At 42.9% G+C, this 16891-nt stretch overlaps 1 protein-coding gene across 6 annotated transcripts in view; it reads left to right on the forward strand.

The window, feature by feature from the left end:
* PRDM15 (PR/SET domain 15) overlaps positions 1–16891 on the forward strand; it is a 371830-nt gene that overhangs the window by 35930 nt on the left and 319009 nt on the right. For all 6 annotated transcript variants that reach the window (XM_078656809.1, XM_078656805.1, XM_078656810.1 and 3 more), the window contains 3 exons: positions 5638–5683; positions 6426–6519; positions 6991–7144. In XM_078656809.1, the coding sequence (XP_078512935.1) occupies positions 5647–5683; positions 6426–6519; positions 6991–7144 (285 nt within the window). In that variant the 5' untranslated portion in view covers positions 5638–5646. The remainder of the gene's footprint in view (positions 1–5637; positions 5684–6425; positions 6520–6990; positions 7145–16891) is intronic.

The following is a 16891-nucleotide window of genomic DNA, read 5'->3' on the forward strand; positions in this document are numbered from 1 at the left end:
ATTGTTCTGATTCATACTTGCCCATGATGAAAAGTGGGAATAACCCTATTCCTTAGATATTCAAGGTGAAAACTGGAAGTAATCTAGTAATTTGCCATCGAATTAGCATATAATTAATCTGAATGTTGTGTCGTGCATATGGAGGATGCTCAGCCTTGGTGGATAAAATTGATCTATTCAGTTTGCCTTTTGTCCTGTTTATTATCAATAGTGTTGCATTAGGAAGTAATGAAGCCACATGCCCCTTCTTTCTATTTCTTATCCTCCCTTTAGTCAAGTAATTGCTATTATTCTTATATGGAGCAAACTCTAGATAATGGACCCAAACCTCTGAGCCATTACTGGATCCTTATTTTGTTACTCGGTATAATGCGTTTCTATTAATTCGATGCTAAAATTATAATAAAGATTGGCACATAGATTTAGCATTCCTTCCCGTATTCACAAAATATAATTTACTTCTGTAGGTGTAACTAATTAAATAACTTAACAGTATTATAGAGCGTGTATTTGACCCAGTGGTACCAGAGTGCTTTGCAATACATTATTTGGAGAGCTATTGGTCAGCCATGAAGACCAAGAGAGAACTTTAGCTGCATGTGTAGCATAAGGGAGGGAAATTGAAATGTAACCAGAAAGTGACAGAGCTAAAAAGCTAAAAGGCGTTAATAGAAAACAAAAAGACTTTAAGTAGGTATTTCTTGGCCAGAAATATTTTTAAGTTCTTTTTGAAGGATGGAATTCTATATTTTGGGTGCAATTCCAGTGTAAGATCTGGAGATGGTTTGCTCTTTCTTGAATTTCTATGGTTTTAGAAGTAGGTTCTAGAAGCAGGTACTCTTAAAATTTTCTGGTTTCAGACATTTGCAAGATTGCTGTCACACGATCTATAAATACATTTGCAAGAAAGTTCTACATGGATTAGTACGCCAAAGCATATAGCCTCCTGTTTTTATTTGCCACTTTTCAGGGAGTCGGCTTGCTAGCCTTCTGAGTATACCACTATCAGTGAAGATCCCTTGATGGAGATGGAAAAGTTACTCATTTATACTAGTTTTCCATTATAAAAAATGTGCATCGAAGTCTGAAATACCCACCCAGCTCCCCAGTGGATACAGCAGGATGGTATTTTTTGTGTCAGGAACAGGAGGTCCAGTCATGGTGAACTGAATTAATTGCCAGTGCAGGGAATTTGGGATAGTGGTGGAATTAGATCCTTTAAAGGGGAACTGTCGTAGTTCATTTTTGTGAAGCTGCTTAATATATAGTTCTATTGTCTTCATTTTCCTTCGCTACAGGTAACTTGCATCTTCAGTGGTCTGTAAAACGTCTTATTATCAATACCTGAATTAAAATGAGATGTACAGAGAAAGAGTGGACATTGGGTCGGCCCACTTTAGTCATTTACTTTTATGTGTCTGTCAAGAACATAATAATAGTATATTCTAAAAAATATTAGCTTGGGCCAGTGCACTTAAAACCAAGGACCAAGTAAGCTTTTGTTACCCTCCTCTGAAAGCATTCTACTCAGTTAAAACTCTGCAGAGGACATTAACCACTGTTTATTGCCTTAAGTACAGTTATTAGCCAAAGGCAACAATGAATAATGAGGAAAGGGCCATTACCAGCTGTTAGCACCTAACAGCATGAAAACAATAAAGCAATTCAGACCCATTATCATACTCTCAGCCAGCACAGGCTGAATATAACGCCAAATTACAATGTTCTCCGAGCACACAACGTTTTGACGTCTAAGTCGTGGTATCAACAGTTATGTATTCCAATATACAATTCTGCCCTTATGCTTGGACTTTCCACTTCCCAACACGTGTTTCGTCTTTACACTGAAGGCGTAACAGCAGAATTCCTCAGGGCTAGTTGCGTGTGTGTATAGCTATGGTATCGCTTTGAGCTGGTGGCTAGGGTGAGCTCCATCCGTGTGCAATACTGCATTGCATGACTTTTCTTTTCTGACCATTCTACTCATTAGTTTAGGCTCATGTATATATAGTTCCACATCTAAGAACTGAATCCTGTGGTGGTCGAAATTCATTGTGAATGGCATATTGCACATATCTTCCAAATAACTCTTAAAATGATGCTGTTCTTCTATAGGGCCTGTCCAGATCAGCAGGATGTGGTCTATGTATCTACCCCAGTAGTGTAGGTATTCGATCTAATGTGATCCTTTGGGGCCCACACCTGCTCCTCCTCAAACCAACCCATGAAGAGGTTGGCGTAGGAAGAACGAACTTAGAGCTCATCGCAGTCCTGCTGATCTGGTGGTATGACTTGCCCTCGAATAAGAAGGTGTTATTGTCTAGAATCAACGTATCGTTTTCAAAATAATCTCAGTATGTGATAATAGTTCAGCCGGTCTTTTGTTCAGAAAATGTGTAATGGCTAGTACTCCAAATTCCGGTAGTATATTCATGAAAAGCGATACAACATCTAGAGTCACCAAAATCATTTCTTCCTCCCAGAGTATATCGCTCAACAAATGGAGAACATGCTTTGTATTTCTAATGAAGGAGGGTAACTTGGAAACTAATGGTTGCAGAAATATGTTCACATATTCTGACAGATGTTCCGTGGGTACCCCTATCCCTGAGACAATCGGTCTGCTGGGGGAAAGGTGGTAGTTCCGTGTAGTTTAGGTAGTGTGTACAAATGTGGGTATCTGGGTTTGTCTATCTTGAGATATGTATTCTCCTCGAAGGTCAGTAACCTTTTCTTGTGCCAGGTTTTCAGATCCGTGTTGATAACATTTGTAATGCCTGAGATAGGGTTTGTGTCCAATGTGATATAGCAGTTAGAGTTGCTGAGCTGTGATCTATTCTATTCTATTTTGTTCATTGGTAGGACACAATGTTATGCTATGTTAATACGTTTTGTATAGCACACAGCTGCCCAGCAAAGAGGCGTCCCAGCGCTGAAGCAGAACATAGAGGCTGGAAGTCAGAGAAAGCACTAGGCTATAGGGAAGAGATGGGTTTTATTAGCTTTGCGAAAGGCCAAGTAATTCTCCATGGCACAAATGGAGTAAGGTAGAGCATTCCAAACCTCCTTTATCCGCTTCTCATATTTCCTCAGTGTCTTCAGCGTTTTCCTTTCCCCCTGGTGTGAGATTGTTAGTACACAACAGTTTCTTAGACCTAAGTCTCTTAGAGATAGTATCCAAGTCTTTACATACGTTTTTGAAAAACATGTCACAGCAGTTATCTGGGGGAAGCTTAGGAGTCCATGTGGATTTAGGTTTTAGCCCACTATCACTGCTATGTCCTGTGTCAATCCCTAGGCGTGATAGTAGTTCCCTGACATTCATTGTATCGTCCGCCTCAGCGGTGAGGGAAAGTAATGAGGTCGTGTCTCTATGTGGTGTTTAGTAGCTGGTGCATGTGTGGCAAATGTTTTTTCAGTTTGTCTACATACAAATTTGTAGATATCAGTCTTGACTAGATCTAAGTTCAGATTGGCAGATTGACAACACCCAAGGCCCTTTTTGAACATTTTGATCATATCCTGTGTCTGTACTAGATTCACAACATTAACATCGATGTTTATATCTCATGAACCAGAAGTATTTACTTCTTCCTGGTCCAGGACTTCGTATGCATTCCTGTCCTATCTCCTGACTAATCTCTTGGGTCTTCTGCCTCATGCTCTTCCTGGGCGTGTTTTGACCTTCTGATTCCCTATCCTGATTCTCTGAATTGCTTATTAAAAAAAAGGGGTTTTCCAAGTTCTGAGGTAGCCTCCCCCAAGTCTGGATTGCTCTCACTGTCACTTGATGGTAGGCTAGATGAGTGACTGCTAGCGGTCTTTGCTGGAGTCTCTGTATTGCCTGTAGCTTTCTTGTTTACTGGGTAATCAAACCTACTTGCAAATGTGAAAACTCTACCCCCTAGAAAGTAATTTTCATCTCTTTTTAATTTTCTGTCCTTTTGCGTTTTAATCTCTTCTTGGTGTTTTTTTAGTACCTCCTTTAGTATCTCAAAGTTCTTTTCTATCAGGTCTGGCAAAGTCATCTCTCTAATTTCCTTTTCTACATCATTGATCTCTTTATGTAGTTTGGTAACTTTCCTTTCTGTGTTTATAATCCGTATTTCCATTAGGTTCATGGAATTATTCGTTCGTTCCTTCTCCCTTCTAAGCAGATCTTACTCCACATCATCATGTGTGAGGACGATTTAGGCTTGTTATCACCTTGTCATTCTATTTAGGTTCATATATTGTTTTAATTTATAGGCTGCTATTTCACATTCTTAATCCTTTTTATGATGCAACTGATCTTAACTATGAACTGTGATGTTTTTACTTTGTTATGGTCATACAAATGATCGAATACATTTTACTACTACTAGCTCAAAATTAGATAAAATGAACATATTGTTTTAATGTAAAGGCATCCCATCATTTTTATTTTTCATTTTTATTTTTTTTTATTTTTTATTTCTCTTTAAGTCCCTCGTTCTTAGTTGCCCTACTGGTGTAGACATACCTGCGCTTAAGTTATTAAAGAGTTCCTCTGCTATTGTCTCTCTATCTTGTAGTTCTGTAAGAAGATGTTGGCAAAGGTCCTTCCTACGCCAACCTCTTCATGGGGTAGCTTGAGGAAGAGCGGGTCTGGGGCCCAAAAGATCACATTGGATCGAATACATACGTTACAGGTGTAGATACATAGACAAACATCCTGCTGATCTGGACAGGCCCTGTAGAAGACCTGCATACTTTTAAGCGTTAATTGGATGATAATATGTGTAATATGTTACTCACAATGAATTTCGACCACCACAAGATTTGGCTCTTCGATGTGCATCTATACATAAATGGCCGCCAACTAATGAGTAGAATGTTCAGAAAAGAAATGTTGTACAATGCAATATTGCACTCTGATAGTGCTCACCCTAGCCACCAGCTCTAAGCAATACCATAGAAATACACACAAGTAACTAGCCTTGATAAAGTCTACTGTTACGCCTACAGTGTAAAGACGAAACACGTGTTGGCAAGTGGGAAGCCTAATCATAAGGGAGGAATTGGATTTTGGAATAAAGAACTGTCGATACCTCAAGGTCAAAACCTTTTGTGTGCTCGGAGAATATTGTCATTCGGTTTGGATTTCCTCCGGTTGATGAAGAACAGGTGGCTCCTCCAGAGCATCAAATGATACATGAACACTTATTGTACTGAATGATTTGTGTATTCACTCTTCATATGGAATAAGTTGTGTGCCCACATTCCCAACCACCATTCTGGTTTTGTTGCAGAATGTGATAGCAATTATCCTAGTCTTTTTATGGCCCTGCTCTAGACTCTTGCTGAAGTATTCTCACGCTGTGCTGAAGCACATAAGGATAGTTAAAGTTGTTTATTGATTGTGTGCAATTAAGTTCCAACTTACAGAGGGGGACCTGAAAGACATTGAGGACAAGAGAAGATAGGGTTAGTAGGGAAGGATAATAAAGGCACATTGTTCTGTCTGTCAATTTATTACAGTTTATGATATTTAATCCACCATTGATGCAGAACCACATGATGTCTGTGCATACATATTTGTCAAAACATAGTTCTTAAAATTCTAGTAAATACTGACGTGATAAAATCATTATTATGACTTTTTCGCCCTTTGTTTAGGGACAAGAAATGGAACAGGATAGCTGTGATCAATCTGTGTTTATTTGTAAGTATTCTAATTCAGTGGCACGGGGAATAATTCTTGTGGAAGGATGTGGAGAGATATTTAAACTTTTGGAAGTGCTGTTGATTTCTTTACTACTAAATAAATTTTGCTTTAGCTTTTTTAAGCTTCTCATGTAATGCATAACACTTATATTATTGATTCATTGACACAGCGTTAGCTTGTGGAGAATCGTAGTATGCATACAGTGCCTTCACTTGCATTTTGAGAGAATGAAACCTTAGCAAATTCTCAAAAAGTTTGAGCTGCTCAGTGTGTGAGGAAACTCTTCACATGACTACTTGTTCTCCCTGTTGACCACAAATCTCTTGGGAGGAAGGGGTGGCATAGTGAGAGCTGTTCATACTGATGACATTGGAGTCAGAGGAGTGAGCCACCATTGCAGAAAATATATTGTGGACTACCAAGAGGTGCAAACAGACATTCACAGTGTAGTAAACAAAACCTAGGACCGAGGTGTGTGACACTCCATCGGTGCATTCAAGCATGCATGTAACTGGTGTGATAGTGAGCACAGCCAATCAATTGAGTCAGGCCTGCAACACTTCTAGAATCACCCTCGAAACTTAAGTTTGTGTAGCGGGCAGTAGGAACAGAATGCGACTTTCCACCTGCCTTTCATATTGATATGATGGTGGCTTTAGATGAGGATGGGAGGTGAGTTGATTAGGTGAGTAGGAATAACCCTTTCTGTCTGTACTGTGGTTTCTCTTTATAATCTCAGGGTGTGACGATTGTGGGCAGTATCATGATTCAGAGTGTCCTGACCTGGGCCCAGTGGTGACTGTGCATGATTCCTTTGTACAGAGCAGAGCAAGGTAAATGCATTTCAAGTACTACTTATGAAATCTTTATTAACTAGCAGTCAATCATAGCTGTTTACCATTGACCTTCTTGTGCTTGTTTTGTGAAATGGGTCCATAGTCTTATGACCTTTGATCTCATGAGTGTATGACCATTCACCTTTTGCTTGCTTTGGGAGAAACGTTTGTAGCATAAACCTCAATTTTAAAGAGATCACTGTTCTCCTGAAATAATGTATGTAGCTCGCTTAATAAAGCACTTCGCATCGTTTGTGTTTCATGTTTTATTGAGGTTAGTTACATTACACATTTTGTGCTCTTCTGTGTCACAATGCTGTTTGTTCAATTTTAGTTGCAAAGTAATATCACTGTTCATGTAATTCCTTTTATAATGTGGATACACTGTGCGCAGTAGAACATAAAAATGCATCTTTTATTTCAGTCCAATGAAATGTCCCTTTAACCATTAGCACTTTGCAACCCTAGGTCATCCCTCCCCTCGAATCTGGAGATCAAATTCCTGGAAGATGGAATGGAAGGTGTATTTGCAGTGACTCAGCTCATTAAGCGCACTCAGTTTGGGCCTTTTGAATCTAAAAAAGTCTCAAAACTAGAGATGGAGGTGCCTTTCCCACTGAAGGTATGTTATGATTTGTTTTGAGCATCCCCTAAAGTTATGTCGCTAGCACAAGATCTGCCCGGTGTACGTTACATGCGAAAACCATTAATGGGTGTAATGTGTTATTTTGAGCGGTCCTCTGATTTTGCCCAGAGTCAGGAGTGATTTCTAAATGTAATTTTGGCTGTTTAGATATCTCATCACTGCAGGGTCAGAAACAGATCATGCTTGTTTCTCCAACACTCTACATAAACAAGGTCATTTGGCGTGTGGCTCCTTACTCAACTGTAAATTGTGTAGAAAGGCAGAGTGTAAAACCTGTGTCCGAGCAATGAGCTTCACCAGTTCTGTTTCAGCAGCTGGGAAGAGATGACTGGTCAAATCATAAGGGCAGCTGAAGCCAGATATATTCTATAATCTTTCATGACCCCCTTCCTGTTTGACTGTAGGCTCATTGTTACTACTGAGGAGATGCATATAGGCAAGTATGATGAACTGAAAGCAGCTGCATAAGAGATGAGGGACAAACTTAAATAGATCATTATATATATATATATATATATATATATATATATATATATATATATATATATCTATGAAAAAAACATGGGTTATAGACCATATATAGTTAGGAATTAGCATTTACAAAACCTTATTTTACTCACATAAAACCATTGAAATTCCATATATAGTTAGTTGCATTAACTATATATCGCGCACCCGCAATCCACTGCTGATGATGTCACATATTACATCATTCATGACATGGTCAGTGACATCACTGATGACATCATCCAGTGAATGTGTGTTTCTGTAAAGTTTAAATATGTTTTACATATTGAAGAATGAGTAGATGTAGAAGTGTCTGGATGAAGGATTTAGTAGGTGCGTGATTGACTGTATGAGTGAGTGATTAAATGTGTCTCACTGAATGCATGGGTTAGTGACTAAACTGTCTTAATTTGTGCATCATTATGTCTGTTGTTCTGTAAACTGCTGCATGTGTTGATCAGTAGGTATATGAGTAACTATATGGGTTATTGATTGATTGTCCAAGTATTTGTATGGGAGACTGAGTGTGTGTGTGTGGCTGGCTGGGAGATGTGTGACTCTGTGCAGATCAATGTGTTCTTGTATCAATGATTGTATAAGAGAGTAAGTATGTGTTAGTATATGTTTGAAAATGTAAGGTACTCTATGTTTAACTGTATAGATTAGAAAATGGAAGTGTGATTGATTCTTTACAGGACTGACTAGGTGTGTGAGTAACTCCATGGATGAGTGGCAGAATGTGAGTGTCTGTATAGGTGTATGAGTGCATATGATAGTGTTGTAAAGATGAGTGATTGTATGTATGAATGATTGTATGGGTGAATGAGTGAATGTGTGTGTAGACGTAGGAATCAGTGAGTGCGTATGTAGTAACTAGTATTGGTGTGTCAATGGTTTAAAAAATTATATTCTGTATTTAACACTGGGTGTAACAGAGGTTATATTAAAGTGTGAGGAGATGCATTGTATTGTCACATGAATGATATCATCAGTGATGTGACCATTGATGTCAAATGAGATGTCATCAGTGATGTCATTTGAGATGTCATCAGTGATGTCATCAGTGATGTCATTTGAGATGTTATCAGTGATGTCATTTGAGATGTCATCAGTGATGTCATCAGTGATGTCATTTGAGATGTCATCAGTGATGTCATCAGTGATGTCACTGACCATGTCATGAATGATGTAATATGTGACATCATCAGCAGTGGATTGCGGGTGCGCGATATATAGTTAGTGCAACTAACTATATATGGAATTTCAATGGTTTTGTGTGAGTAAAATAAGGTTTTGTAAATGCTAATTCCTAACTATATATGGTCTATAACCCATGGTTTTTTCAGTGAATTTTCAAGGTTTTGTAAATGCTAATTCCTAACTATATATGGTCTATAACCTATGGTTTTTTCAGTGAATTTCAATGGTTTTTTATTAGCAAATATCAAAAGCTTTAAAATGTCCAGTACGTGGTAGGTAAAAACATTTTCGTGTTTATGCACGCTGATGTGCTTTAAACGCTGCCCCCCCCCCTCTTTTCTTTTAGGAGTATTCTCTCTTTGCAGATAGTGAAGGGTAGGTAACGCAGGCCTTTGCCCCCGTTGTAATCCATCGTGCCTGCTTCCCTCTCCATTTGATTGATTGTTATCCAAGCATTTACTGTTTTGGAATTGCTTCTCTTTGGTTCATTCTCTATTTACAAACAAGCACAGAGTCGCAATACTCTGTTTAGTCTTTGCAGATAGTGAAAAATCGTTAGAAAAAACAAAAGGAATCAAGCAAAATCAGTAGGCCACTAATGGGATCTCTTTTTGACCTTAAAATAGAAACATTAGGAACAACCCCTCATGAGAAATATGAAACTAGTGAGAGGAACCGAGCTCGACGCCATGATGGCTGCAAGACAGCTCGGCTCCGCCGCCCACCCCGCCCAAAATAACGACAAACCCTATGCAAATATTATAAATATATACAACACACCAGCAAAGTAACAGGGTAAAACATTTTATTAAATAACTATTTACATGGCAGCCTGCTGCAACATCGATCCAAATACATGCCGCCGTTCCCGGGATTTCTCCCCGACTACTCTGCGGCCTACGAGATGGAGAGGCCGGGGCGTTGACTAGGCGGGGCCTCCGGCCGCAACCACAGCGCCAACGATCGCTGCTGACGGAGGGGAGCCTTGCCGGTGAGACCACTGATCTGAAGAACCGCTGCCTGCGGTGCCTCCCTGAGCCGCTTGACGGAGGCCCCCGAGGGGCGGTGTGGTGGCGCGGACTCGGAGGGGGCGCTTGGCTCCTGCCCCCTCCCAAAGTCTTGTTGCCCTGGTGTGGCCTGAGATCGCCCCCGATATAGGCGGCCGGCTCCCGGGGTCCGGCGGAACTTTTTGCCTTTTGGTGACTCTTCCATTCTGGACCTTGTCCCACAATCCGTTTGACCTGAAGACACGTCCTGCGGTGCCCTGGTCCGACCATCACATATACCTGCGCCAGGAGATGGCGTGGGGTGCACTGGAAGGGAGAGGCGGCGCGAACGAGCCTCCCCCACCTCCCCAGGTGGAGGTTTCTCAGCTGCACCCCAGTGCTTCACTCGGCCAGCTGAATTGCGCCCGCTCTTGCGGCACAGTGCCTCGCTCGGCCACCTGAGTTTCGCCTGCTCTTGCTATTACAGCGTCTCACCCGCCATCCGGCTGAATTGCACCCACTCTTGTGGTACAGCGACAGGCGGCTGCCACGGAGCTCACGAAATGGCGGTCGGCTCCACAGACTTGGGCCTGGCCTGCAAGGATGGCTCTGGGCAACCCTGGAACTCGGACGCTTGACTGCTAGGGCATGGGCCCCATTCCCAAAAGCGTCCCCTCAGCCTTGAAGATTCTACAAGAGTCACCGGGGCCCCCATCTCCCGCAGACTTCCGGTGGGGAGCAACTGCCATGATTGCTCGCGGAATGGCCACGACGTAGCCACGGGGTGCTCTCATGCTGACGCCAGCTTCAGTCTGAAACATCCAGAAACACTGTAGACTACCAATTCGATCAGTTCCGGTGGAGCCCCAACGTGACCCGGTAGAGAAGAACTTGCCCTCCCCTCTTTGACTGATGGTTCTTGTTGCCTGTCCCTTCTGTTGTCATTTAACGGAACTTTTTGGACTGCTGAAAGGGGTTCTGTTCCGACCGCTGGTTGGTGGAGACATGTTGACTATATTCTGGACCTGCCCGGCCTCGCCCAAAATGGCGTCGGTATAAATGAGACTCGCAACTCCTTGATGTGTACTGGTTGCTCAGCCTTGATATCACGAGATATGTATGTAGTTTTGGAGCACATGGCGGGCGGGGACGGGTACTGATTGAACATTTGCACATCCCTATTGATATTAAGTTCTGATGTATTATTCATTACTGTACTATTGAAAGTTCGAATTAACGTTACTCATGGTACTTGCCCGCAAATGTATATCTAGATAATTTCATTGTAACTGGTCCTGTCGTACTTTCATTATAAAATTAACGTCCACCGATTCCGCAACTGTTAGACACCTTAATTCCTGCAACCTAATGGCCCGCCCGTTACGTTTTTCTACAGTGTAAAGGTCCCCTCATCATATACGATTCCAGTTTGCTCCGTGGCCGGCCCACGTGGTTGTAGGCCCGTATTTGTATACTGACATTTTTGCAAAAAAAAAAGTTTTCGAAGGAAGTATGGAATCAGCGTCATAACAATCGTCTAGGTTGGTAGGATTTTAGAATAATGGCTGTTATTCCCAAACAATAGAAGACAGATAATGCAGACCCTTTGCCTGAATTTTGGATTGATTGAAATTTGTATCCGTCACACCTGCCCTTTTTCCAGAATTGTTAGAAAATGGTCGACCGTAGCTTAAGGTATCTGCCGAATGTAAGGTGTGGTATTTTGTCCCATAAAATAAGACTAATTGAGAAACAAATACACGAAGAGGGAACTCGAATTTAGAGACAAACAAAATGAAACATTTTTTGGCATCATAAGAAGGGGAGGATATGTTACACAGAAAAATAATGCGAAAGGGATAGCCAAGATCTGTTGTATCACACGTTCCTGCAGCTAGTCTGATACATGGTAAGTAGAAGCTTTTTCGTGTTTGCGTGCGCTGACATCCTCTGAATGCTGTATCCCCCTCCTTTCTTTTCTCCTCTGTAGGTTACATCGGAGTTCCGACCGAAGAATGGAGTGGACATGGACCGCACCGTGCTCCATGTAGGGAAAGACATAGACAAGCGCTGTGAGATATTGCATGGAGTGCAGACCATCACTGTGAACGTGAAAAATTGTATGGTGTGACTGAGCGTACATGCCCTGATTGTATGGTATGAATGTGTATGTATTCCATATGCCCGGCCGATAAACGTTCTGTTTGCGCAACTGCCGCGTTAGAAAACCACATCGTGACGCGTCGCGTAACCGCGACATATCGCGTTGTCGCGTAATGCGTCATATGACGAGCCGCGTTAGCGCACCCGGAAGTGCTCCGGTGCGCGAGGCGCGAAGCGCAGCTTCCCGGAAGCGATCCGGGGCGCGGCGCGGAGCGCGTAACGTAAGCATAACAGGTCATGTGACTTGTTAATAAAACTTTTCATTGGTTCATTTCACTTTTGGGTTCCTAATGATGTAAGGCTAGGTCATGTGACCTAAAAATAACACTTTTCATTGGTTTAGAACTATTTTTTGTCCCAAATGATGAAAACCCCTCCTTGTTTCCTCACTCTGACTTTCATCTTTGTGAGAGGAAGACCTTTTTTCATCACTTAGCAATGGCAAGTGTTGTAGCTTCAGCTGGTGCATCCCCACCACCACCACCTCCTAGGAAGAGAGTACCACCTCCTTGTTGCCTGATTCGGCCAGCTCAATCGATCGAGCATGAGACTCTGTTGTGATCTGAAGAACCGCTGCCTGCGGTGCCTCCCTGAACCGCTTGACGGAGGCCCCCGAGGGGCGGTGTGGTGGCGCGGACTGGGAGGGGGCGCTTGGCTCCTGCCCCCTCCCCAAGTCTCGCTCGGCCAGCTGAGTTCCGCCCGCTCTTGCGGCACAGTGCCTCACTCGGCCGGTTGAGTTTCGCCTACTCTTGCGGCTACAGCGGCCTACGACATGGAGAGGCCGGGGCGTTGACTAGGCGGTGCCTCCGGCCGCAACCACAGCGCCAACGATTGCTGCTGACGGAGGGGAGCCTTGCCGGTGAGAGCCACTGATCTGAAGAATCGCTGCCTGCGGTGCCTCCCTGAACCGCTTGACGGAGGCCCCCGAGGGGCGGTGTGGTGGCGCGGACTGGGAGGGGGCGCTTGGCTCCTGCCCCCTCCCCAAGTCTTGTTGCCCTGGTGTGGCCTGAGATCGCCCCCGACATAGGCGGCCGGCTCCCGGGGTCCGGCGGATCTTTTTGCCTTTTGGTGACTCATTCATTCTGGACCTTGTCCCACAATCCGTTTGACCTGAAGACACGTCTTGCGGTGCCCTCGCAATGCGGCCTGGTCCCTGAATGTGTGCAGGGGGACGGTATTGATTGGATCAAGATGGCGGCTTCACACAAAGCTGACTCAAGTGTTGCTGCTGATGCTATGCAGACAAAAACTGGTTTTCAGTTTGTACATTCTTCAGGATTTTTCCATCCAAGGCTGGTTGAGAGTTTGTAGAACGATGGCTTCAGATTTTCAACATACTACTCTTCAACATTCTTCATAAATGTAACAATGTGAGACTCACTAGGAGAACGGCCGTTTATCTTTCCTTTCAAAATGCTGCCAACAATATTTTCTGAATGGAAGACACCATCTTGTAGCATAAAGGGCTGCGTCAAGGGTGGTATTGCCCAGAATGTCTTGTTTTCTAGTACTCGTAATGACGAAGCCAGAACTGCCGAAAGGGATTCTGGTCCTGCCGCTACTTATTTGAGACATTGAACTATACTCTGGACCTACCTGGCCTCGACCAAAATGGCGCCAGTATGGGAGCGACTTGCAACTCCTTATGACGTTCTAGTTACTTAGCCTTGACGTTATGGGGGATGTATGCTGTCTTTGTGCACATGGCGGGCGGGGAAGGGTACTGACTGGGAATACGAACAACCCTATTGATGTCGATTTTTTCATTATTGATTATTGTATTAATAAAGCTTCGAAGTAATGTTACCCATGATACTCGCCCATGGTGTGCGTATGGACGATTTTATTGTAACTGATCCTGTTATACTTTCAATTAAAAAATCAACCTTCACTGATTCTGCAACCGTTTGTCACGTTTAGTTTTTTCAATTAAATGGCTCGCTTGTTACATACTCCTATACCCCTGGCTTTTGAAAGACACCATCTTGTAGAATAAAGGGCTGCGTCAAGGGTGGTATTGCCCAGAATGTCTTGTTTTCTAGTGCTCGTAATGACGAAGCCAGAACTGCCGAAAGGGATTCTGGTCCTGCTGCTACTTATTGGAGACATTGAACTATACTCTGGACCTGCCTGGCCTCGACCAAAATGGCGCCAGTATGGGAGCGAATTGCAACTCCTTATGACGTTCTAGTTACTTAGCCTTGACGTTATGGGGGATGTATGCGGTCTTTGTGCACATGGCGGGCGGGGAAGGGTACTGACTGGGAATACGGACAACCCTATTGATGTCGATTTTTCATTATTGATTATTGTATTAATAAAGCTTCGAAGTAATGTTACCCATGATACTCGCCCATGGTGTGCGTATGGACGATTTTATTGTAACTGATCCTGTTATACTTTCAATTATAAAATCAACCTTCACTGATCCTGCAACCGTTTGTCACGTTTAGTTTTTTCAATTAAATGGCTCGCTTGTTACATACTCCTATACCCCTGGCTTTTGACCCTTTCCTACGCGCGGTCTGTACTACCGCCCTCGGGCGATCTATGTAATGAACAGACTACCATTGCCGAAACACAAGGGAATGCATCTCAGAGAGATAAGTCAAGTACGTGGTAGATAAAAACATTTTCGTGTTTATGCACGCTGATGTGCTTTGAACGCTGCCCCCCCTCCTCATCATTTAGATTACCACCGCCCATTGCACAAAAGCGTACCGGGCGCTCCCCACGCAAAAAAACGATTTTTTATTTTTTTTTGCCCCGCGGGGCCCTTTTGAAGCCTCCACATCAAACCTAGGGGGTCAGGGAGGATCTACTATGCCCCCTTATGGTCATTTCCCCCTTTGTTTTGGCCTCCTCTTGTCTCTCGATCCTACCGAGAGACAAGATGGCGGCCGCTCCGGACTGTTTAGAATGTTGACAGACACCGGAGAGCCAATCAGCTTCCCTTCGCGAAGTTCCGTTACGCGTCAAGTACGCGAACCGGAGCGCTACCCGGAGCGCTGTTACAGATATATATATTTTTTTGAACGTTAATTTATCAAAATCCACTGGAGCACATATATTGAGACCTAGCAAAGGCACATCGGGCTACCAGTCCCTACAATTTTGCCAAGTTTCGTGCAAATCCATTCAGCCGTTCGAGCTAAAAGTGAGGCCAACCGCCCTATGGAAATTAACATGGGAAAAACGCGTTTTGGGACCCCCCTTTTTTCTCGGCCCCCCCCTTGACGAAACCCCCCCAATTTTTCAGGGGCTGCTCAGAAACAAAATGTTCCATTTTCCTGGTAATTTCAGCCAATTCCGTCCACAAACGCATTATTAGACCTAGAATTTTAGGTAGGTAATATATATATATATATATATATATATATATATATATATATATATATATATATATATATATATATATATATATATATATACACATACATACACATCAAAGGCCTAAACATAAACAAAGGACACCCTGCAACTTATTTCAAAGGTGTCGGCCATTACTAAACATGCAAAATAAAGCATTAAAGTAAATGTTCATACATAGCCTACATCAGCTATCGTAATTCTAGGCAATTTATAAAATAAAATGCAATATACTTTTCGTAGGCTGGTGGGAGGAGCAGGTGGCCTGGGAGGGTGGCAATATAGAATGGACCAATAAGGTCATCAGTTGGACAAGATACATAGACGATTTATTTATTGTCTATAGAGGTACCGAAGAATCAGCCAGGGCATACATACAGGTTCTTAATAACAACAATTTGAACCTCAAATTCTCTGGGGAGGTCAGCCCGAATTTGGTTAATTTCCTCGACCTAAAGGTTTTCCCTGCGGGGGGCAGACTGTGCACTTCACTGCACAGAAAACCAACCACAGGGAATTCCATTCTACACGCCAAAAGTTGCCATCCTGAAACAACTGTGGGGAGCATACCATTTGGCAAAGTCTTGCGTATCAAGAGGAACTGTACCAGGGCGTGTGACTTTCGGTCAGCCTCTAAAGAATGTATAAGAAGGTTCGAGGCCAGAGGATATAACAAGTTCATTCTTGATTTGGCTGAATCCAAAGTAAACAAGATTAAAAGGGAGGATTTGATAGGGTCTGATGACCTGAAAAAAAGAAAGGGGAACAAAGATTGTAAGGGTAAGGGCGACACATTGAGGATAATAACTAACTATTCAAGTGATGCCATGGATATCAGACGCATCTTTGCCAAAAATTGGCACATCCTCAAATCAGACCAAACAATAGGTAAAGATTTACCCAGGGCGCCACTTATCACCGTCAGAGGAGCAAGATTCCCTTCGTGCAAGTTTGGTACAGAGCCATTGTGAGAGAGACAGTAGAGTGTCACCATTTGGCAAACTGGCAGGGTTCTACCCATGTTTCAAGTGTAGGGCCTGTAAATTCAGCCATAAAGTTTTGCAGTATTCGATACCAGGCAAAGAGGAACCGATGAAGATCAGTAGCCTGATGAATTGTAACACAAGCCACACGGTGTACTGTTTGGTGTGTCCGTGTGGCTTGCGTTACATAGGAAGCACAATTCATCCCACCAAAATTAGAATTTTGGAACACATGCGGGCCATTCAGAATAGGGATCCATCATACCCAGTGGCCAGGCACTTCGAAAAATTCCATGAAAGCAATAGAGATCTCTTGTGTTTTTTCTGTATAGATCAAGTGCCCCCAGATGTCAGAGGTGTGAATAGACTTCAACGTCTGCACAGGCTTGAGTCGCGGCACATTATCGAAAATTAGACCAAAAGGCCAGGTGGCCTGAATGGTGGTGAAGAAATGGCCGTACACTTATAATGTTCCTCCTGAATTTGTTCTCCTAAATCTGTTCTCCTAATGAGCT

This window comes from Lissotriton helveticus, chromosome 8, assembly GCF_964261635.1.
Source record: "Lissotriton helveticus chromosome 8, aLisHel1.1, whole genome shotgun sequence".
Taxonomy (NCBI): domain Eukaryota; kingdom Metazoa; phylum Chordata; class Amphibia; order Caudata; family Salamandridae; genus Lissotriton; species Lissotriton helveticus.